At 40.4% G+C, this 22,012-nt stretch overlaps 1 protein-coding gene across 1 annotated transcript in view; it reads left to right on the plus strand.

Annotated features, from left to right (window-relative positions):
• LOC127231074 (cation channel sperm-associated auxiliary subunit beta-like) overlaps positions 1-22,012 on the plus strand; it is a 130,932-nt gene that overhangs the window by 108,199 nt on the left and 721 nt on the right. The window contains exons 24-25 of the mRNA XM_051196479.1: positions 8,310-8,445; positions 18,114-18,214. Coding sequence (XP_051052436.1) covers positions 8,310-8,445; positions 18,114-18,214 — 237 coding nt within the window. The remainder of the gene's footprint in view (positions 1-8,309; positions 8,446-18,113; positions 18,215-22,012) is intronic.

Consider the following 22,012-nt stretch of genomic DNA (forward strand, 5'->3'; position numbering starts at 1 on the left):
GAAAAAATGCTGCTACCATGAAGTCTTGCTTGTCTCTGTTTTTTTTTTGTTTGTTTGTTTTTGTTTTTTGTTTTTTGTTTCTAAAATCCTTCGTAAGCCTTTCTTAAGTTTTACGTGGATGTTATTTGGACCTTAGGTATTGTGTTTATATATTGTTTCAGCTAATGGTGCACACTGAATCCTGTGACTGGGTCTTTTAGCATCAATAGAATTGGAGCTAGCCTGGCTCCTGGACTCAAATGTTTTCTTTAATCATTAACCTGAGCTGTGATCTACAGCAGCTCTTTAGGTGAAACTTGTAAGTTCTAGCTGGGTAATATACCCTTGTATTTATTTTTATTCATCAAAACTCTGTATAAGTTATCATTATTATTACCAATTAGACAGTACAATTTAGGAAGAGATCATCTTCATGACAATCCATAGATACAAATGTCCAGTAGAATGGGATGTTTCCATGAGATAAACACACTACATCACAGGCCGTGGGGTTCTTCCTACACCCACTCACACCATATCAGCTACCAGAGAAAGATAGCCAACCAAACACGTAAAGGCACAGTAGAAGCAAAAAGTATTCCAGGGTCTGTAGTCCCATAGCTATGCCTGAAGGCGATTCACCCATCAGAGAGTTTCCTCCTAGTGAGCTGACACCTCGAAGTTCAATTGTCCCCTGCTGTTCCTTTGACATGGCCACCAGCAGTTTTGGTATGTAACTTGAATTCTTAATCACCCTGCTACAATCTCCTAAATCCCGAATGAATAATTGAGCACTCTGCATACTATACATTTCTTCAACCTTCCCTACACTTTATCTTACTGTATTTATAAAGTTACAGAGAAGGCAAACTGAAAACCATAGTGCATTTTTTACCTAACATTTTTTTCCATTTATTTTAATACTGACTATAGTTCCCTTCCATCCTCTCCTACCATTCCCTATCCACACTTCCTCATTCTCCATTCAGAAAGGGACAGGCCTCCTATGGAGTCAACAAAGCCTTGCACATCAAATTGAGGCAGGATCATGCTCCTCCTCCTCCTGCATCAAGGCTGTATAAAATAATCCAGCATGGAGAACAGTTCCCCAAAAGCCAGCTAAGCACCAAGAACAGATCCAGATCTCGTTGCTAGGAGCCTTACAAACAGACCAAGCTACACAAACAGAGGGCCTAGGTTGTTCCCATGTAGACTCTGACTGTTGGTCCGGAGTCCGTGAGCTACCAAGAACTCAGGTCTCCTGTCTACATGGGCTTCCTTGTCATGACCTTGAACCCCTCTCCCACCCCTGGTTCGTACAATCCCTACTCCCTTTCTTCAGTAGGACTCCCAGTGCTTGGCTGTGGATCTCTACATCTTCCATCAGTTACTGGATAAAGGCTCTCTGATGACAATTAGGGTATCTGATTATAACAGATGTCCAATGCAGAAACCCTCTCCACTATTGCTAGGGGTCTTAGCTAAGGAAATCCTTGTAGATTCCTTGGAGTTTACCTGGCACCAGGTTTCTCCCTAACCCAGAAATGCTCCCCCAAAAGATGGCTCTTTAATTACTCTCCCCTTCTGGCCTGCCCCAACCTTCTCCCTGAGACCAGCACACACAGTCAGCTCCCTCAAGTTCCCATCCCACACCCCACCCCTGCCCCCAGTTTTACCTGGTGATCTATATCCCCTTCCCAAGTAAATCCATGTATCCCTCTTTGGGACCTCCTTGTTATCTATCCTCTCTGGTGGATTGTAGGTTGGTTATTACATACTTTACTCCTAATACCCACATATGAGTGAGTATACACCATGTTTGTCTTACTGGGTGTGGGTTACCTCACTCAGAATGAATTTTTCTAGTTCCATCCATTACCTACAAATTACATGAGGTCATTGGGGTTTTTTGTTTGTTTGTTTGTTTTATTTTGTTTTTGTTTATTTGTTGGGTTATTTTTTTTTTGCAATGGAGTAATACTCCATTATATAAATGTACCCTATTTTACTTATACACTCTTCAGGAAAACCATACTGTTGGCAGGCATCAAAGTTGGGCTTGAATGCTAAATCCTGAGCCTGAGTTACCAACTATGTGTGACAAGCAGAGACACGATGTAAATTATAAGGAAATAGGCAAGGCAAATTGAGGGCCACATAGGATATGATTTAGCCAAAATAGGTCAAATTTCTTTATAGCAATCACTATGAAAAGGGAGAACAAAAAGTTATTAATTTCAACATGCATTGTAACACACACCTGTAGCCCCAGAACCTGGGAAGTCAAGACAGGGAATTGCCAGGAGTTTGAGGCCTGAATGGGTTACCTAGTGAGCTATGGAGCAGCCTAGACTGCATTGCAAGGCCCTGTCTTAGAAGACCTCCCCTCCACAAAAGTTGTCTGGGGGGATTTATAGATGAGATGACAGGCTAGAAAATACCTCTGTGTGGCCTGGTTAAGGAGAAGAGTCAGCAAAAGAAATACTAGAGTCCATTTCCAAAGATAAAATGAAGGAAAGTTCTTAAAATTCACAAATCAAACCTGGAAAATACTAAGAAAAAGATGAGTGACATAATGGAAAAAAGCCAAGTCACAAGCAGGGCCAACTATGACCCCAGCAGGGAAGGAGGGAGGGGACAGAAGTCTCATCTAAAAGTGATATTGGGAAATGAACCCTCAAGTGACAGCTGATCAAATCTAGTCATTGGTGACTAATGTCTGTACACTCAGCTTACAGAAGATGGATACAGGAGGATCAAGAGGTCACGGCCAGCCTTGGCTACATACCAAATTCAAGTCTAGCCTTGTCTATATAAGACTGTATCTTTAGAGATGGTGAGGAAGACTATGGCTTAGCTTATGGTACACTGCCTGTGTAGCATACACAAAGTCTTGGTTTTCTTGGTACAAGCCTTTAATTTCTGCACTTGGTAGGAATGGGCAGGCATATTTCTGGGAGCCCGAGGCCAATGTGGTCTATGTAACAAGTTCCAGGCCATCTAGAACTACATAGTCTCAAATAAATGAATATAATGGGGGATGATCTGGGAGGTGTCTAAGTCAATAAAATGTTTTCCTTGAAAGGATTAGAATGTAAATTTAATCCCCAGCACCCACATTAAAAAAAATCCTAGGCATGATGGCACTCACATACATAGGACATAGAACAGACATAGGAAGATCCCAAAGCCTCAATGGCCAGCTAGTCTAGGCAAATCATTGAAGTCCAAGTAAAATGAGAGACTCTTGCTCAAAAAATAATATGGGCAGTGTTTGTGGATAATGCTGAACATTAACTCCTGTAATCCACACACATGGACACCTGCACACAGGTACACAAATACACAAACACATGTACATATAAACACACAAAGATGGTTTGAAATAAGTTTTCACTGTGCTGTTCTGCTGGCCTGGGATTTACTATGTATTCCATGCTTACCTAATTATTTCTCTATATACCAATAATAAACTTTCTGAGAAAAAAAGTCCTATTTACAACATGTGAAGAAAGAAAGGGGGAAGAAAGGAAGAAAGGAAACCTAACCAAAGCGGTGAAAGGCCTCTTAGTTAAAAACTTTTAAGACAATGAAGACACTAGAAGATGGAAGTGTCTCCCATGGCCATGACTGATGCAATTAATGTTGTGAAATGGCTGTCTCATCCAAAACAATCTACAAATGCAATGCAATCTCCATCAGAATTTCAATAGCATTTTTTATTACAGGCATAGGAAAACAATGCAAAATCCATAAATGAGTTCAAATACTCTCCAATAACCAACACATCTTAAGCAAAAAGACCAGAGATGGAAAGATCACAATCCCTGACCTCAACTTATACTAAAGTCAGTATTGATGAGATGGCTCAGGGGATAGGGTCATCTGTTAACATTTCTCACCAAGTCCGGCAATCTGAGTCCGTCTCTGGGATCTACATGAGAGAAAGATTTTACTTCTCCAAGTTGTCCTCCGTCCTCTGCATGCACTCAGTGACACATGAGCACTTGGGCACTTACACACATGTGTATACACACTATATAATAATAATAATAATAATAATAATAATAATAATAATAAATTAATCTTACTTTATGTAACTTGTAAGAATACCATGTGACCCAGCTGTGCCACTGCTGGATCATAACGTTTTCAGGAAAATGGATAGGACTCGAGATTGCTATGTTAAGTGAAGTAAGTCAGGGTTAGAAGAGATGTACTAGGTTTTTCCCCATACAAACATTCTGTACTAAAATTATATTGCGAGAGCACAAAGTAGAAAAGGAGCAGGGCAGTGGTGGCACACGCCTTTTATCCCAGCACTCAGGAGGCAGAGGCAGGCAGATCTCTGTGAGTTCAAGGCCAGCCTGGTCTACAAATTGAGTTCCAGTTCCAGGACAGGCTCCAAAGCAATACAAAGAAACCCTGTCTCAAAAAAAAAAAAAAAAAAAAAAAAAAAAAAAAGAAAAGAAAAAAGAAAAAAGAAAGAAAAGAAGTAGAAAAGGTACCACACAAGAGGAAGAGGGAAGGGACGAGATCTTAAACGGGGTGGATAGATAAGATAATTTACATTTATACAATGGAGTACTACTCAGCAGAAAAACACAATGGAATAATTCCCAGGGAAATGGATGGAACTAGAAGAAACCATCCCGAGTGAGGTAACCCAGTCACAAAAAGACAAACATGGTATGTATTGCGGTAAATAAGGATCAGGATAAACAAATAGGCCGAATAGATGTTTATTCAGGGAGAAATAACTTACAACCTAGACAGATGAACACCAGGAAATTCAACCCGATCCTCTCCTGTCCGAGTCATGCCAGAAAGAGAGAGCGCCTTCCTGGCCCCCTCTGACCTCCTTCCTCAGGTCACCTCCGCCCATCGCTCCACCCCCAATGGGCGTGGTCAGTGCTACAGAAGGACTATCTCACTACAATTCCCCTTTTAGTCTAAAGAAAAGATTTAGGCTTAATACAAAACTATATACAAAACAGTGAATAACAAGTGTGCTCTAAGAAAAGGAAAATTGAGAACAAAATGACCTACATATCTAGTCCTAGGGTGAGGGCATAATGGAGTTTACAATAGAGTTGTCCTAAGCTGGAAAACGTAAGTCTAGTACCTAATATATCTAACTAGGAAGAGAGAATAATAGTTGTGATAGTTTAATCTTCAACCTCATCCAGACCTGAGAAGGAAATTAACAATACTAGAGTAGACAGGAAATGCGGATGGACAACTTCCAAAAGGTGCAGCAAGGACAGAAACAGCAAGCCACCTGAACAGTCACCCTAGGTCTCACAGCGACGTTGGTACACCCAGATTTGGCTAAGGCCAAGAGAACTTGACAGACCACAACAATAGCAGGGAAATAGAATGGCTGTCTTACCCTGACTTGGCAAGGTCAAGCAGTCTTCTATATTTGTCTCCTGCAAGCACATAGGACTGCATGTCCAAATCAGTGGTCAAGGTGGGGGCAGTTCTATGCCCAACAGGCCATTAGCTGAGGCGAGAATATGGTAAAAAATAATGTGCATAAAACATTGTAAGTGGAAATATTTAACACAATATAACAAAATATAAACTTAATTTTACATAGCTTACCACATAAGAATACACAACAATGTAAGCTGTAAAATACTATCTCATTCTTACTCAAATTCTCAAGAAAATAGGCTAATCTACCTATATCCCATCTAAACCATACCTTTACCAACCATTCCCTATTCCTGTCTAAAAGATAAACCCGAGTGTAAGTATCACCCAATCCCAAATAACTAAAACCAACCCAAAGACGATGACTATTATCCCAAAATTCCAAGGGTATGGAAAGGGGGCGTAGTCATATTAAGATTACTTCCTGCTGAAGTGGGACGATGATTGCTCCAATGGATCATGTAGGAAGAAAATTTTTAGCCACCAAATTTCTCAACAGAACTGGCTGTGACATATGTAGTTAGTCACTGTGTGGCAGAAAATTCTTGACTGTAGTTCTATTTGAAACTCTGGCCAGGGTATAATAAAAAGGTGCACCATTACAGCTAGCTAGTCATGAGTTGTCTCGAGCAAAACAGTCTCAAACCGGTTTTAGGGTGATGTTTGTAGTTCCGATGCATCAGGTTGAGTCAAGTGGAAACGATGATGTGGGGCCCCATCTTCTTTCCGGAGAGTTCAAAGACTGCTGTTAGGAATTGTTATTATTCCTTGTGGAAAAGTTACACATCAATATTAAAGTAAAATTTTCAAGTTTTAAGGTATGCATTAGGGAAAGACAACAATAAGCATTAAAAGTATGTGAGAAAATTAGGATTTCAGAGAGAAAATTGCATATAAGATATGAGTCCCCAGATTTTGTTTTCTTCTGCCTTACACCAATTGGCTTCTTGATTTAAGGCAGAAACCATGAATTTAATCTTAACAACATGCTTGAATTTAGAGAAGGAAAGCCAAATCCAACTCCAAAGCCAGCATTGGTTTACAAAATTTGGGACTTCAGGAATACTAGATAGTAGAGAGAAATAGATTTCTATATAGAAATAGACTACAATTAATTTTTTTTTTTTTTTTTTACAATTTATCAGATTCTGCTTCCTTAAGTGATTGTTTCTGAAGAGCTGTCTTCTCTTCTGTAGGCACCTACATGTTCAGTGTCTTTTGGCTGTTTGATGATAGGTTTTCTCTGTTTTCCTGTAAAAACAAGAACAGAACACTTCCCCTACCTTTGAGAGGCCTCCGCACACCTCATAGGACCTAGTTTGTTGGATGACTTGTCATTTCTCTTCATTAAGATGTTTCTCTTGTTCAACTCGGATCTTGATTAACTTAGATGGTATCCATAGTTTTTCTTCTCCTGTAGATACAAATGCAAAACCCCTACCCCAACGTAACACATATCCTGCTTTCCATTCTGAGGTCAGTACATCCTTGAAATACACTGGCTGATTTAGTTCAGAAGTTTTTTCTATTGTCCAGTGTCTTTCTGCAGCTGTTTTTCCTTTTTTCATCAGCATTAAGAAAGTTTAATGTTAATAAAGCATTATATAATCTGTGTTTGGGTGTTTTGGTTCCTCCTGCCTGTTTATGGAGCATTTCTTTTAAAGTACGATTGGATCTCTCAACCACTGCTTGTCCTGTAGGACAGAGGGGAAAGGTATTTAGGAGAAAGAGAAGGGGAGAAGAGGAGGGGAGAGGTGGGCATGAGGGAGCAGGAAGGTTGAGACAGGGAAAGAATAGAGGATAACAAGAAAGGAGATAACATAATGGAGGGAGTCATTATAGATTTAAGGAGAAATCTGGCACTATGGAAATGCCCAGAGATCTACAGGGATGAAGCAAACTAACAATCTAAGCAATACTGGAGAGGCTACCTTTAATGCCCTTCCCCAATAATGAGATTGATGACTACCTTACATGCCATCCTAGAGCCTTCATCCAGTAGCTGATGGAAGCAGAAGCAGACACCCACAGCTAAACACTGAGCTGAACTCCTGGAATCCAGTTGCAGACAGGGAGGAGTGATGAGCAAAGGGGTCAAGACCAGGCTGGAGAAACCCACAGAATCAGCTGACCTGAACAAGGGGGAGCTCATGCACTCCAGTCTGACAGCTGGGAAACCAGCACAGGATCAACCCAGACCCCCTAAATGTGGATGTTAGTTGGGAGGACGGGCAGTCTATGGGGCCTCTGGTAGTGGATCAGATCAGTATTTATCCCTCGTATACGAATGGATTTTGGGAGCCCCTTCCACATAGAGGGGTACTCTATCAGCCTAGACACACAGGGGAGGAGGGCCTAGGCCCTGCCCCTAGTGATGTGGCAGACTTCGAAGACTCCCCATGGAAGGCCTCACCTTCCCCGGGGAGCAGAAATGGAATGGGCTGAGGTTTGGTGGGGGCAAGGAGGAGGATGGGAGGGTGAGGGAACTTGGATTGACATGTAACACAACCTTGTTTCAAATTTAAATTAAAAAAAGAAAGGAAACAAAACTAAAACAGAAAAGATAATTTGTGTGACATGAAAGCGGAAGGTGAGAGGAGAAGGCGAGTTGCAAGAGGAGTACAAACACAAAGACATTAAACGATAATGACAGTTACGGAAGAAAATTCCATAATTGTGTGTGTGTGTGTGTGTGTGTGTTTATATATTAAAAACTCAGTAATGACACCTCACTGTGCACACTAACTTTAAACACTGTTCCCAAATCATTGCCATGTTTGCTGTCTTAGAGTAGCTAAGGTCCTGTGAAAATGTCATTCATTTCTTGCTTGACCAGGAATGCTAGTATTGAATTTTACAGATTATGTGCATTCATTGAATTTGTATTTTAGGTTCATCGTTTCAGGTTTCCGGTCACACAATACCCAGTTGATTTGGAAATTGTCGATGAAAATGAAGAATTCTCTGTAAAACCTCCATATCTGGTTACCATGACTGAAGTGAATAGGAGGCAAAACTGGCAACTAAGTATGACTTTCTGTCTTCTATGCTTATCTTACAAGCCATTATATTATTACTGTTTTGTTTTTGGCTTTAATGAGGGAGTGCAAAGCCTGCTCACATGAGAAACAGCCAGGAATTTTTCAGAAAAGGACTTAAGTCATTGGCATGTTCACGTTGACCTCTGTCATCTCCTTTTGTGTTCTCACCACTTCCAGTAACCTGGGTTCGATGGTACAAGGCCAGATTTGTTATCTGAACTGCAGGGCTGGAGAGACTTGTCAGTCATTGGTTAAAATGGTAAACTGCTCTTGCGAAAGACCCATGCCAACCAGATCACATAACTGTGAGTCCAGCTGCAGGGTTCCCTGTGCCTGTACATACCCACATACAAACATAATTACAAATAAATAGTTAACAAATGATTTGTAGCACAAAAGTGAATCTGGAAGTCAGGTTGTAGATTAGTAGCAACAATGACGAAGTTTCCTCTGTGTACCAGCTGAGGGTCTTTATCAATCACTATGACACAGTTACCTAAATGGTCTAGTGTTGCCAGATATTCTGTAGGGTTTGTTTCTAAGTATGCAAGTGAAGGTTTCTTTTTAGCCAAATGTGGTAGTATATAGTTGTAATCTCAGCACTTTTCAATTCTTTTTCTATGTAATGTTTTTTCTCTTTTCCAGCTCACCACAGTTCCCCTCCCTCCCCCCTCTCCTCCCAGACCCTCCTCACAACCTCCCCGTCTTCCCAGCAATATACATTCTTTCTCCTTTCTCTTCAGAAAAGTTACTCTGTCAAATTTAGTGCCTTCTTGAAGTGAAAACTCCAGGAAAGTAAAGTTCCCATGTTCCCAATAAATATTCACAGTTTCTGTGGTTTCCTGGTGGCTATTACCACATTTGGAGAATTCTTAGACTATTAATTTGGCCATGGTGAGCACATTACCAATGGAAATTAGCTAAGGAGACAGTCGGGCTTGAATTATTTTCTTTAGCTCCTCTCACCATCACACCATTAGAGTTTATAACACCTACATAGGCTCACTTGTATAGAAAGAAGGACAACGTAGGTGGGAAGACTTGCTTAATTCCCCCGGAGAAGCCTTAAGTTATCCAGTTTTGCAGCCTTGCTGCATCTTAGGGAAATCATTTACCTACCACTATGAAAAAATGCAAACCATGACCTGTTATAAGTAGGTTTTTCCCTCACCGGTCTGGTCCCACCGCCATGCCAGCCCCAAATAACACACAGAGCCCCTGTATTGGATATAATTCTGTTGGCCAGTTACTAGTGTTTCCTATTGGCCAGCTCGTCTTAAATATTAACCCATTTCTATTAATCTAAGTATTTCCATGTGGTCTCATCTTACCGGAGAGAGGGGCTGGCATTCTGCTCTCTCCAGTCTCTACATGCTGACTCCTCCCTACTACTTTCTTTCTTTCTCCTCCTTGTCTACTAGTCCCACCTAGCTTGCTTTCCTATTGGCCAACAGTGCTTTATTCATTAACCGATAAGAGAAACATAGTTACATAATGACACCTTTCATCAATGACCTCTCAGGATGTGTTTCTCATGAGTAAGAGGCTAGAAAGAACTGAAGCTTCAACAAGGTGATCAGATGCTTTCTTCATCTTGAGGAGGGCATTGGAGTGATGTGAGACTGTTAGTCTAATTCCCCCTGAAGAGCAGTGAAGATGTAGTTTTGCAATAGAGTGTCATCTAGTGTGAACAAGGAACTGGAGTTCAATACCTAGTACCAGAAATTTTTAATACTTTTTTATATAAATATTGGTGTTTTGCCTACATGTCTGTGCATCACTTGCATGACTGGTACCTTCAGAGGGTAGAGAAGGCCATCTGGTCCCAAGAATTGGAGTTACAGATGATTGGGAGTTGCTATTTGAGTGCTGGGACTACAATCCAGGTCCTCTACAACAGCAGGCAGTGCTCTTAACCACTCAATCTTTCCAGCCCCTAAGTAAAAGATACTTTATGAAAATAATAGTAGGGCTTCAGAGAACTTCCAGGAGCAGTTCTGAGCACACTACACCTGCCTATCCACACAAGACCACCTGGAGTCCCCGCCTGCCTGTCCTCCAACCCCCACTGCTGGTCCACTGCTAGAGTTCTGACCTCTCCCAGAAATCCGCCTATCCCTGTGGGACCATCCTGAGTCCCTGCATGCTGAATCTTTGATACCCATAGGCAGGCCTATGCTGGAGCCTGAGTGTTGACACCCATTGTTGGGCCCCTGCCTGAGGAGAGACCTCCTAGAGAGCTTGAACCACCCACAGCTACAAACATCGAACCTCTGACCAACTTATGAGAGAAAGAGAGATCCCACCTGCACCTACTGGAAGAATAGATGGGGAGATGGCAATACAAGAAAACACCCAACAAAGAAAGACAAACATGATACTACCAGAATCTACGGACCCTACACCAACTAGACCTGAACACCCCAAAGGAGATGAAGCAGAAGAGAATGACTTAAAAAATATCTTCATAAAAATGACAGAGGCCCTCAAGGACGATATAAGAAAATCCTTTAAAGAAATGGAAGAAAAAAAAAATTGGAAGAAATGAACAAATCTCTTAAAGAAAGTATGAAAAGCCAAGAAAAAACAAGCAGGTAAAGGAAACGGCTTAAGACTTGAAAACTGAAATAGAGACAATAAAGAAAACACAAATTGAAGGAATGCTAGAAATAGAAAAACTAGGCAAACGATCGGGAACTACAGTCACAAACATAAACAACAGAATACAAGACATGGAAGAGAGAATCTCAGGCACCGAAAGTAAACTAGAGGAAATAGATTCATCAACCAAAGAAAATCATACATCCAACAAATCCTTAACATAGAACATCCAGGAAAAAGTGGGACACCTTGAAAAGGCCAAACCTAAGAATAATAGGCATAGAGGAAGGTGAGGAAGCCCAGCTCAAAGGTGCAGAAAACATATTCAACAAAATCACTGAAGAAAACTTCCCAATCTGAAGAAGGGCATGCCCATGAAAGTACAAGAAGCATACCAACCAAATAGACTAGACCAAAGAAAAAAGACCCCTCAACACATAATAATTGAAACACCTAACATACAGAATAAAGACAGAATATTAAGAGCAGTAAAGGAAAAAGGACAAGTAACATATAAAGGCAAACCTATCAAAATTACACATGGTCTCTCCATGGAAACTCTCAAGGCCAGAAGGTCCTGGATAATGTTCTACAGGTACTAAGAGTACACAGATGCCAGCCCAGGCTACTATACACATCAAAACTCTTAATCACTATAGACGGAGAAAACAAGATATTTAATGACAAAGCCAGATTTCCACAATACATATCTACATATCCAGCCCTACAGAAAATTCTGGAAGGAAACTCCAACCCAAGGAAGTTAATTACACTCACAAAGATATAGGCAATAGATAACCCCACTCACCAGAACCCAAGTGTAAAGCAAGGCAAATATATTCATAATACCATCGCCAACAACAAATCTAACACAAACAAGCATTAATAATCAATGGTCCTTACTTTCCCTCAACATTAATGGTCATAACTTACCTATAAATAGACACAGGCTAACAGAATGGATACGAAGACAGAATCCATCCTTCTGCTGCATACTAGAAACACATCTAAGCTTCAAAGACAGACATTACCTCAGGGTAAAGAGTTGGGAAAAGATCTTCCAATAAAATGGATCCAAGAAGCAAGCAGGTGTGGCTATCCTAATATCTAACATGTTAGAAATCAAACCAAAATCAATAAAAGAGATGAAGACAATCATTTTGTATTCATCACAGGAGAGATCCATAAGGGAAAGTCTTAATTCTGATCATCTATGCCCCAAATACAAAGGCACCCACGTTCATAAAAGAAAAGCTACTAAAACTCAAAGCTCACATAAAACCTCACAAACTTATAGTGAGAAACTTCAAAACCCTACACTCACCACTAGATAGGACCACCAGACAGAAACTTAACAAAGAAACAAAAGGACAGAAGATATGTCCCAATTGGGTTTAACAGACATCTATAGAACATTCCATCCAAACACAAAAGAATATACATTCTTCTCTGTTCCCCATGGTACCTTCTCTAAAATCGGCCACATACTAGGTGGCATAACAAACCTCAACAGATAAAAAAAAAAAAAAAATGGAATAGTTCCATGTATCTTATCAGACCACCATGCTTTAAAGTTGGAATTCAACAACAACACAAATCTCAAAAAAAAAACCTACAAACTCATGGAAACTGAACAATGCACAATTGAATCATACTTGGTCCAAAGAAAAAAAATAAAGAAATTAAGGACTCCCTAAAATTCAACAAAAACCAGGACACAACATACCTGAATTTATAGGACACCTGGAAAGCAGTGCTAAGAGAGAAGATCATTGCACTAAGTGCCCATATGAAGAAACCGGAGGATAATCACGTTACAGAGTTAACAGCGCAGCTGAAAGCCGTAGAACAAAAAGAAGCAAACTAATCTTGGAGGACTAGATGCCAGGAAATAATCAATTTGAGGGGTGAAATCAATAAAGTAGAAACCAGAAAAACAACACAAAAAAAAAATCAATGCAACAAAGAGTTGGTTTTCCAAGAAAATTAACAAGATAGACAAACCTTCATCCAAACAATGAAACGCAGAGAGAGAACATGCAAATTAACAAAATCAGAAAGGAAAAGGGGGACATAATAAGGGACACTGAGGAAATACAGACTATTTTCAGGTCATACTTTGAAAACCTGTACTCCACAAAATTTGAAAATTGAAAGGAAATGAACAAATTTCTGGATAACTATCACTTACCAAAATTAAATCAAGAACAGACAATCAACTTAAATACACCTATAACCCCTAATGAAATAGAAGCAGTCACCGAAAGCCTTCCAAAAAAAAAAAAAAAAAAAAAAAAAAAAAAAGCCCAGGGCCAGATGGCTTCAGTGAAGAATTCTACCAGAAATTTAAGGTATAGCTACTACCAATACTCCTCAATAGAAACAGATGTTCATTACCAAACTCTTTGTACCAGGCCACAATCACCTTGATACCCAAGACACAAGAAAGAAAACTACAGACAAATATACCTCATTAACATTGATGCAAATATATTCAATAAAATCCTGGCAAACCAAATCCAAGAATACATCAGAGAAATCATCCACCATGACCAAGTAGGCTTCATCCCTGGATTGCAGGGATGGTTTAACATACTAAAATCTATCAATGTGACCCACCATATAAACAAACTGAAAACGAAAAACCACATAATCATCTCCCTAGATGCTGAAAAAGCCTTTGACAAAATTCAACACCCTTTCATGATAAAGGTCTTAGAGAGATCAGGGATAACAGGAATGTACCTAAACATAATAAAAGCAATATATATTAAACCAACAGCCAACATCAAACTGAATGGAGAGAAGCTTAAGGCAATTCCTCTAAAATCACGAACAAGACAAGGCTGCCCTCTCTCTCCACATCTCTTCAATATTGTACTGGAAGTTCTAGCTAGAGCAATAAGACAACAAAAGAAAACCAAGGGGATCCAAATTGGAAAGGAAGAAGTCAAACTTTCATTATTTGCAGATGATATGATAGTTTACATGATCAACTCAAAAAAACTCTACCAGGGAACTCCTACAGCTGATAAACACATTCACCAGACCAGCAGGACACAAGATAAACTCAAAAAATCAGCAGCCCTACTTTATTCAGATGACAAAGGGGCTGAAAAAGAAATCAGAGAAGCATCACCCTTTACAATAGCCACAAACAACATAAAGCATCTTGGAGTAACACTTCACAAACAAGTGAAAGACCTATAAGAAATTTGTGTCTTTAAAGAAAGAAATTAAAGAAGATGCAAGAACATAGAAAGATCTCCCATGCTCTTGGATAGGTAACATCAACATAGTAAAAATGGCAATATTGCCAAAATCAATTTTCCTTCAGGAGGCATCACCATTCCAGATTTTATTCTCTACTACAGAGCTATAGTTCTGAAAACAGCCTGGTATTGGCACAAAAATAGACAAGTAGACCAATGGAATGGAATAAAAAATCCTGATATTAACCCACACACCTAGGAACACCTTATTTTTGACAAAACAGCTAAAAGTATACAATGGGAGGAGGAAAGCATCTTCAACAAATGGTGCTGGCACAATTGGATGATGGTGGTAGACCACTGCAGATAGACCCATGTCTATCGCTATGCCCAAAACTCAAGTCCAAATGGATCAAAGACCTCAACATAAATACAGCCACAACGAACTTCTTAGAAGAGAAAGTAGGAGGTACCCTTGAACAAATTGGTACAGGAGACCATACCTGAATATAACTCCAGTAGCAAAGACACTGAGAACAATAATAAATAAATGGGACCTCCTCAAACTTAGAAGCTTCTGTAAGGCAAAGAAAACAGTGGACAAGACCAGACTGTGAAAAGATCTTCACCAATCCTATATCTTACAGAGGGCTAACCTCCAAAGTATATAAATAACTCAAGAAACTAGTCAACAAAGCACCAAATAACCCTATTAAAAATGGGATACAGAACTGAATAGAGAACTCTCAATAGAGGAAATCAAAAAGGCTTAAAGACACTTAAGAAAGTGCTCAACATCCTTAGCTATCAGGGAAATGCAAATCAAAACAACTTTGAGATACCATCTTACTCCTGCCAGAATGGCTAAAATTAGAAACACCAATGACTAATCATGCTGGAGAGGATGGGGAACACTCCTCCCTTGCTGGTGGAAGTGCAAACTCGTACAGCCATTTTGGAGATCAGTATGGCGGTTCCTCAGGAAAATGGGAATTAGTTTACCACAGGATCCGGCAATCCCCCTCTTAGGCATATACCCAAATGATCCACATCCATGCAACAAAGACATCTGTTCAACTATGTTCATAGCAGCACTATTTGTAATAGCAAGAACCTGGAAGCAACCTAGATGCCCCTCAATTGAAGAATGGATAATGAAGATGTGGCACATCTACATAATGGAATACTACTCTGCAGAAAAAAATAATGGTATCTTGAAATTCACAGGCAAGTGGATGGCACTTGAAGAAACCATCATGAATGAGGTGACTCAGTCACAAAAAGAGGAACATAGTATATACTCACTCATATATGGATTATAGACCTAGAGCAAAGGATCACCATCCTATAATTCACACCACCAGAGGAACTAGGATACAAGGTGAATTCTAAGAGATTCATATAAAGTCCCTCACAGAATTAGGAAGGGACAAGTCCCCCAGAGCACAGGGGAAATGGGGAGGGCAGTGAATGGGGAAAGAACTAGGAGAAAGAGAAGGGGAGGAGAGGAAAGCATGTGCATCTAGGAAGATTGAGTCAGGGTAGGAAGAGAAGACAGAAAGAAAGAGAGAGAGAGAGAGAAAGAGAGAGAGAAAATAAACATAAAAGAGGGAGCCAATATTGGTTTGAAGAGAAAACTGAACCTAAAGAAATGTCTAGAGACCTACAAGACTACTGCCAACTAACAATTTGAGGAACTGTGGAAAGGGTACCTTAAGTGCCCTTCCAGGACAGTGAGATCCACAACTAACTTATTCACCATCATGGAGCCCTCATCTAGTACCTGTTGGAAACAGAAGCAAACACCCACAACTAAACACTGAGTCGAACTAGACTCTAGATGCAGAGAAAGAGAGAGGACAAGACCAGTTTGCAGAAACACATAAAGACAGCTGACCTGAACAAGGAGGAGCTAATGGGGTCCCCAGACTGATAGCTGGGAATCCAACATGGGACTGACTCACATCCCCTGAACATGGGTCTCAGTTAGAAGGAATGAGCAGTCTAAGGGACCTCAAACAGTGAAACCAGGATGTATTCCTGGTGCACAAAAGACCTTGTGGACACATTCCCCATGGAGGGATACTGCCTTAACCTAGAGACAGGAGAGAAGTCCTAGTCCCTACTTCAAATGACTTGACAGATTTACATGACCACATCTGGATGGCATTGCCCTACATGTGGAATTGGGGTGGGGGTATGGGAAGGGAGGGCGGTTGGGGTGCATGTGAGGGGCAGAGAGGAGAAGAGGGAGGGAGGGAGGAAAAAAGGAGGGAGGGAAGGAGGGAGAAGGAACTGGGATCGACATGTAAAATAAAAAATAATAAAAATAAAGAAATAAAAAGATGTGGCACATTTACACAATAGAATATTACTCTGTGGAAAAATACAATGGAATCTTTAAATTCAAAGGCAAGTGGATGGAACTTGAAGAAACCATCCTGAATGAGGTAACCCAGTCACATAAAGAAGAACATGGTATGTACTCACTCATATATAGATTTTAGACATAGAGCGAAGGATCACCAGCCTATAATTCACACCACCAGAGAAACTAGGATACAAGGAGGATTCTAACAGATTCATACAGGGTCTCTCACAGAAGGGGAAAGGGACAAGATCTCCTGAGCATATTGGGAGTGGGGGTAGGCAGGAAGTGGAGAGCTAGGGGGCTAGGGGAAAGAGAAGGGAAGGAGAGGAAATCATGTGGGACCAGGAAGATTGAGTCAGGGGAGGAATAGAAGACAGGAGAGAGAGAGAAAGAGAGAGAGAGAGAGACCATTAAAGAGGGAGCCATTATAGGTTTGAAGAGAAAACTGACTCTAGAGAAATGCCCAGAGACCTACAAGAGTGACCCCAACTAACAATATGAGCAACAGTGGAAAGGCTACCATAAATGCCCTTCCCTGATAATGAGATTGATGACTAACTCATCCACCCTCATAGAGCCCTCATCTAGTAGCTGATAAAAACAGAAGCAAACACCCACAACTAAACACTAAGTTGAACTGGTATCCAGACACAGAGAGGGAGGACAAGACCAGGCTACAGAAGCACATAGAGACAGCTGACCTGAGCAAGGAGGAGCTAACGGGCCCCCAGACTGATAGCTGGGAAACCAGCATTGAACTGACTCAGACTCCCTGAATATGGGCCTCAGCTAGAAGGCCTAAGCAGTCTAAGGGACCTCAGACAGTGGAACCAGGATGTATTCCTGGTGCACAAAAGGACTTTGGGGTCACATCCCCCATGGAGGGATACTCCCTTAACCTAGAGACAGGAGAGAAATCCTAGTCCCTACTGCACATGACTTGACAGATTTAGATGACTCCTCTTGGAGGGCATCACCCTACACATGAAGTGGGGTGCGGTGGGAGGGTTGGGTGGTTGGGGGGCATGAGAGGGTGGGAGAGAGGGAAAGAGGGAGGGAGAGGGAACTGCGATTAATGTGTAAAATAAAAATAAAAAATAAATTAATATATTAAAAGAAGAAAAAGAAAATAAAAGTAGGCAATTCTCCCTTGAGCCCTTTCCCACATTTGGGTGTGTCTTATTTTCTGTAACTCTTTGAGATGTCCATACCTATGCTCTGGGGTATTTATTTTCCTATCTTCTGAGTGTCTCTTTTTCTCTCTTAGCCTTTCTGCTTAAATCTATATTACAGTATCTTTAGTAAAAACTGAACTCTAATTGTATTTACAAAGTCAAACAAAGCGAAGAGCATGAGTTACCGTAGTAACATTACACAATAGACTCCGCCATTGTGCCTTACTGTATATAACAACTTTTAGGGAAAATATGAAAATGTAAGTGTGCTGTAATTGTATTTTGTATATTTCAGAACACAATATGCCAGAAAATGTTAAGAAAATGAAGAATTACTTAGAGCCAAGGCTTAAGACTCCAGTGTATAATCCTTTTGGTCTCAACCTAAGTATAAGGGTAAGTAGACAGAAGCATGTATATGCTAAAGTAAGATTGAAAGTTCAAATGTTATCCAAACTAACGAAAAAGCAGAGAGAGAACATGCAAATTAACAAAATCAGAAATGAAAAGGGGAACATAATAACGGACACAGAGGAAATCCAGACAATTTTCAGGTCAAACTTTGAAAACCTGTATTCCACAAAAATTGAAAATTCAAAGGAAATGGATAAATTTCTGGATAACTATCACTTACCAAAATTAAATCAAGAACAGACAAACAACTTAAATAAACCTATAACCAGCAATGAAATAGAAGCAGTCATCAAAAGCCTTCCAACCAAAAAAAGTCCAGGGCCAGATGGATTCAGTGCAGAATTCTACCACATTCAAAGAAGAATAATACCACTACTCCTCAAACCGTTCCACAAGATAGAAACAGAAGGTTCATTGACTAACTCTTTTTATGAGGCTACAATAACCTTGTACCCAAGCTTCACAAAGACACAACTAAGAAAGAAAACTACAGACCAATATCCCTGATGAACATCGATGCAAAAATACTCAATAAAATACTGGCAAACCGAATTCAAGAATACATCAGAGAAATCATCCACCATGACCAAGTAGGCTTCATCCCTGGATTGCAGGGATGGTTTAACATACGAAAATCTATCAATGTGATCCACCATATAAACAAACTGAAAAAGAAAAAACATGATTATTTCCCTAGATGCTGAAAAAGCCTTTGACAAAATTCAACACCTTTTCATGATAAAGGTCTTAGAGAGATCAGGGATAACAGGAACATAGCTAAACATAATGAGGGCAATATACAGCAAACCAACAGCCAACATCAAACTGAATGGAGAGAAACTTAAGCCAATGCCTCTAAAATCAGAAACAAGACAAGGCTGCCCTTTCTCTCCATATCTCTTCAATATCGTACTGGAAGGTCTAGCTAAAGCTATAAGACAACAAAAGGAGATCAAAGGAATCCAAATTTGGAAAGGAAGAAGTCAAACTGTATTTAAAGATGATATAATAGTTTACATAAGCGACCCAATAAACTCCACCAGGGAACTCCTACAGCTGATAAACACCTTCAGCAAACTAGCAGGATACAAGATAAACTCAAAAAATCAGTAGCCCTACTTTTTTCAGACGACAATGAGGCAGAGAAAGAAATCAGAGAAATATCACCCTTTACAATAGCCACAAGCAACATAAAGTATCTTGGTGTAACGCTTACCAAACAAGTAAAAGACCTATATAAAAAGAACTTTGTGGCTCTAAAGAAAGAAATTAAAGAAGGTACCAAAAAATGGAAAGATCTCCCATGCTCTTGGATAGGTAGGATAAACATAGTAAAAATGGCAATCTTGCCAAAAGCAAACTACAGATTCAATGCAATCCCCATTAAAATCTCACCACAATTCTTCACTGACCTTGAAAGGATAATAATCAACTTTATATGGAAAAACAAAAGACCCAGGATAGCCAACACAACCCTATACAATAAAAGAACTTCAGGAGGCATCACCATTCCTGACTTTAAGCTCTACTACAGAGCTATAGTTCTGAAAACACCCTGGTATTGGCATAAAAATAGACAGGTAGAACAATGGAATTGAATTGAAAATCCTGATATTAACCCACACACCTATGAACACCTGATTTTCGACCAATCAGCTAAAATTACACAATGGGGCGAGGACAGCATCTTCAACAAATGGTGCTGGCATAATTGGATGACGGTGTGTGGATGACTGCAGATAGACCCATGTCTGTCGCCATGTACAAAACTCAAGCCAGGAAAGAGAAAAGAGATAAAAGACACAGAGAGAGGACAGAAGAAAAGAGGGAGACAGGAAAAGCCCTGGCTGCCCCAGGGAAACAGCAGGAAAAAGAGATAGTAAGTGGGCAGGGGTCTTTCTTTTAAAGGGGTCCTTTGCACTGGTGTGCAGACTAGTAGTCATGGAAACCTGGACTGACCAGGGTTTTTTTTTTTTTTATTTAATTTTATATAACAAAGTCCAATTAAATGAAAACAAACATTTATACACAATATTTGGAAATTTGGGCGTCGTTCTTTCCAAACTACTTCCTGCTGTTAAGGGGCGCTGTCTTGGGGGATTCGAAGAAGATTCAGATATCCTAGCTGTAGTCTGTAGGGCTGTTTTGTCCAGCTGTTTGGAATGTAGGATCAGCTTGTACTCTAGCAGCACTATTTGTAACAGCAAGAACCTGGAAGCAAACCTAGATGCCCCTCAATTGAAGAATGGATAATGAAGATGTGGCATATCTACACAATGGAATACTACTCTGCAGAAAAATATAATGGTATCTTGAAATTCGCAGGCAAGTGGATGGCACTTGAAGAAACCATCCTGAATGAAGTAACCCAGTCACAAAAAGAGGAACATAGTATGTACTCACTCATATATGGATTTTAGACCTAGAGCAAAGGATCATCAGCCTATAATTCACACCACCAGAGGAACTAGGATACAAGGTGAATTCTAAGAGATTCATATAAAGTCCCTCACAGAACGGGGAAGGGACAAGTCCCCCAGAGCACATGGGAAGTGGTGGTGGGGGGCAGTGAATGGAGAGAGAAGTAGGAGAAAACAAGGAGGAGGAAAGGAAAACATGTGCTACCAGGAACATTGAGCCTGGTTAGGAATAGAAGACAGGAGAGAGAGAGAGAGAGAGAGAGAGAGAGAGAGAGAGAGAGAGAGAGAGAGAGAGAGAGAGAGAACATAAAAGAGGGAGCCAATATTGGTTTGAAGATAAAATTGAACACAAAGAAAGGTCTAGAGACCTACAAGACTGCTGCCAACTAACAATTTGAGCATCCGTGGAAAGGCTACCATAAATGCCCTTCCCGGAGAGTGAAATCAACAACTAACTTATCAATGGAGCCCTCATCTAATACCTGTTGGAAACAGGATCAAACACCCATACATAAACACTGAGTCGAACTAGAACCCAGATGCAGATGGAGAGGACAAGACAGGGCAGCAGAAACACATAGAGACAGCTTACCTGAGCAAGGAGGAGCTAACAGGCCCCAGACTGATAGCTGGGAAGCCAGCATGGGACTGGCTCAGGCCCCCCTGAATATGGGTCTCAGCCAGAAGGACTGAGCAGTCTAAGGGACCTCAAACAGTGGAGCCAGGATGTATCCCTGGTGCACAAAAGGACTTTGCAAACATATCCCCCATGGAGGGATAACTGCCTTATTCTAGAGATAGGAGAGAAGCCCTAGTCCCTACTTCACATGACCCCACCTGGATGGCATTCTCCTACATATGGAATTGGGGTGGGGGATGGGAGGGGAGGGTGGTTGGAGTGCATGTGAGAGGGCGGAGAGGGTAGAAGGGAGGGAAGGAGGGAGGGAGAAAGAGAGGGAGGGAGGAAGGGAGAGAGAGGGAAATGGGATCGACATGTAAAATAATAAATTAAAAAAGGACTATGTAAAAAAAAGAAAGTTCAGATGTTGGTAATTGTTTGGAAAATAGCAGTTACAAAGTATATAGAAAAATGTTTCTTTTCTCTACTCTCTGGTTGTCCTATTTCTAAGAATATGAGTATTGAACAGAACATTAATTTACTATTTTTAAGAGACACACTAGATCAATTGCTTAAAGGGAAGTAGAACAGTCCTTTCCAGAAGTTAGGGATCACATGGATGTGTAACGCACAGGTAAGAGTGAAAAACAGTGAAAATGCAGATACATGTTAAAGCCACAGATATGACGTCTAAATAAAAGTGTTCATGACAACCAAACTGTGTTATGTTTTAGTTTCATT

The sequence above is a fragment of the Phodopus roborovskii genome, unplaced genomic scaffold (genome assembly GCF_943737965.1).
Source record: "Phodopus roborovskii unplaced genomic scaffold, PHOROB, whole genome shotgun sequence".
Classification (NCBI taxonomy): domain Eukaryota; kingdom Metazoa; phylum Chordata; class Mammalia; order Rodentia; family Cricetidae; genus Phodopus; species Phodopus roborovskii.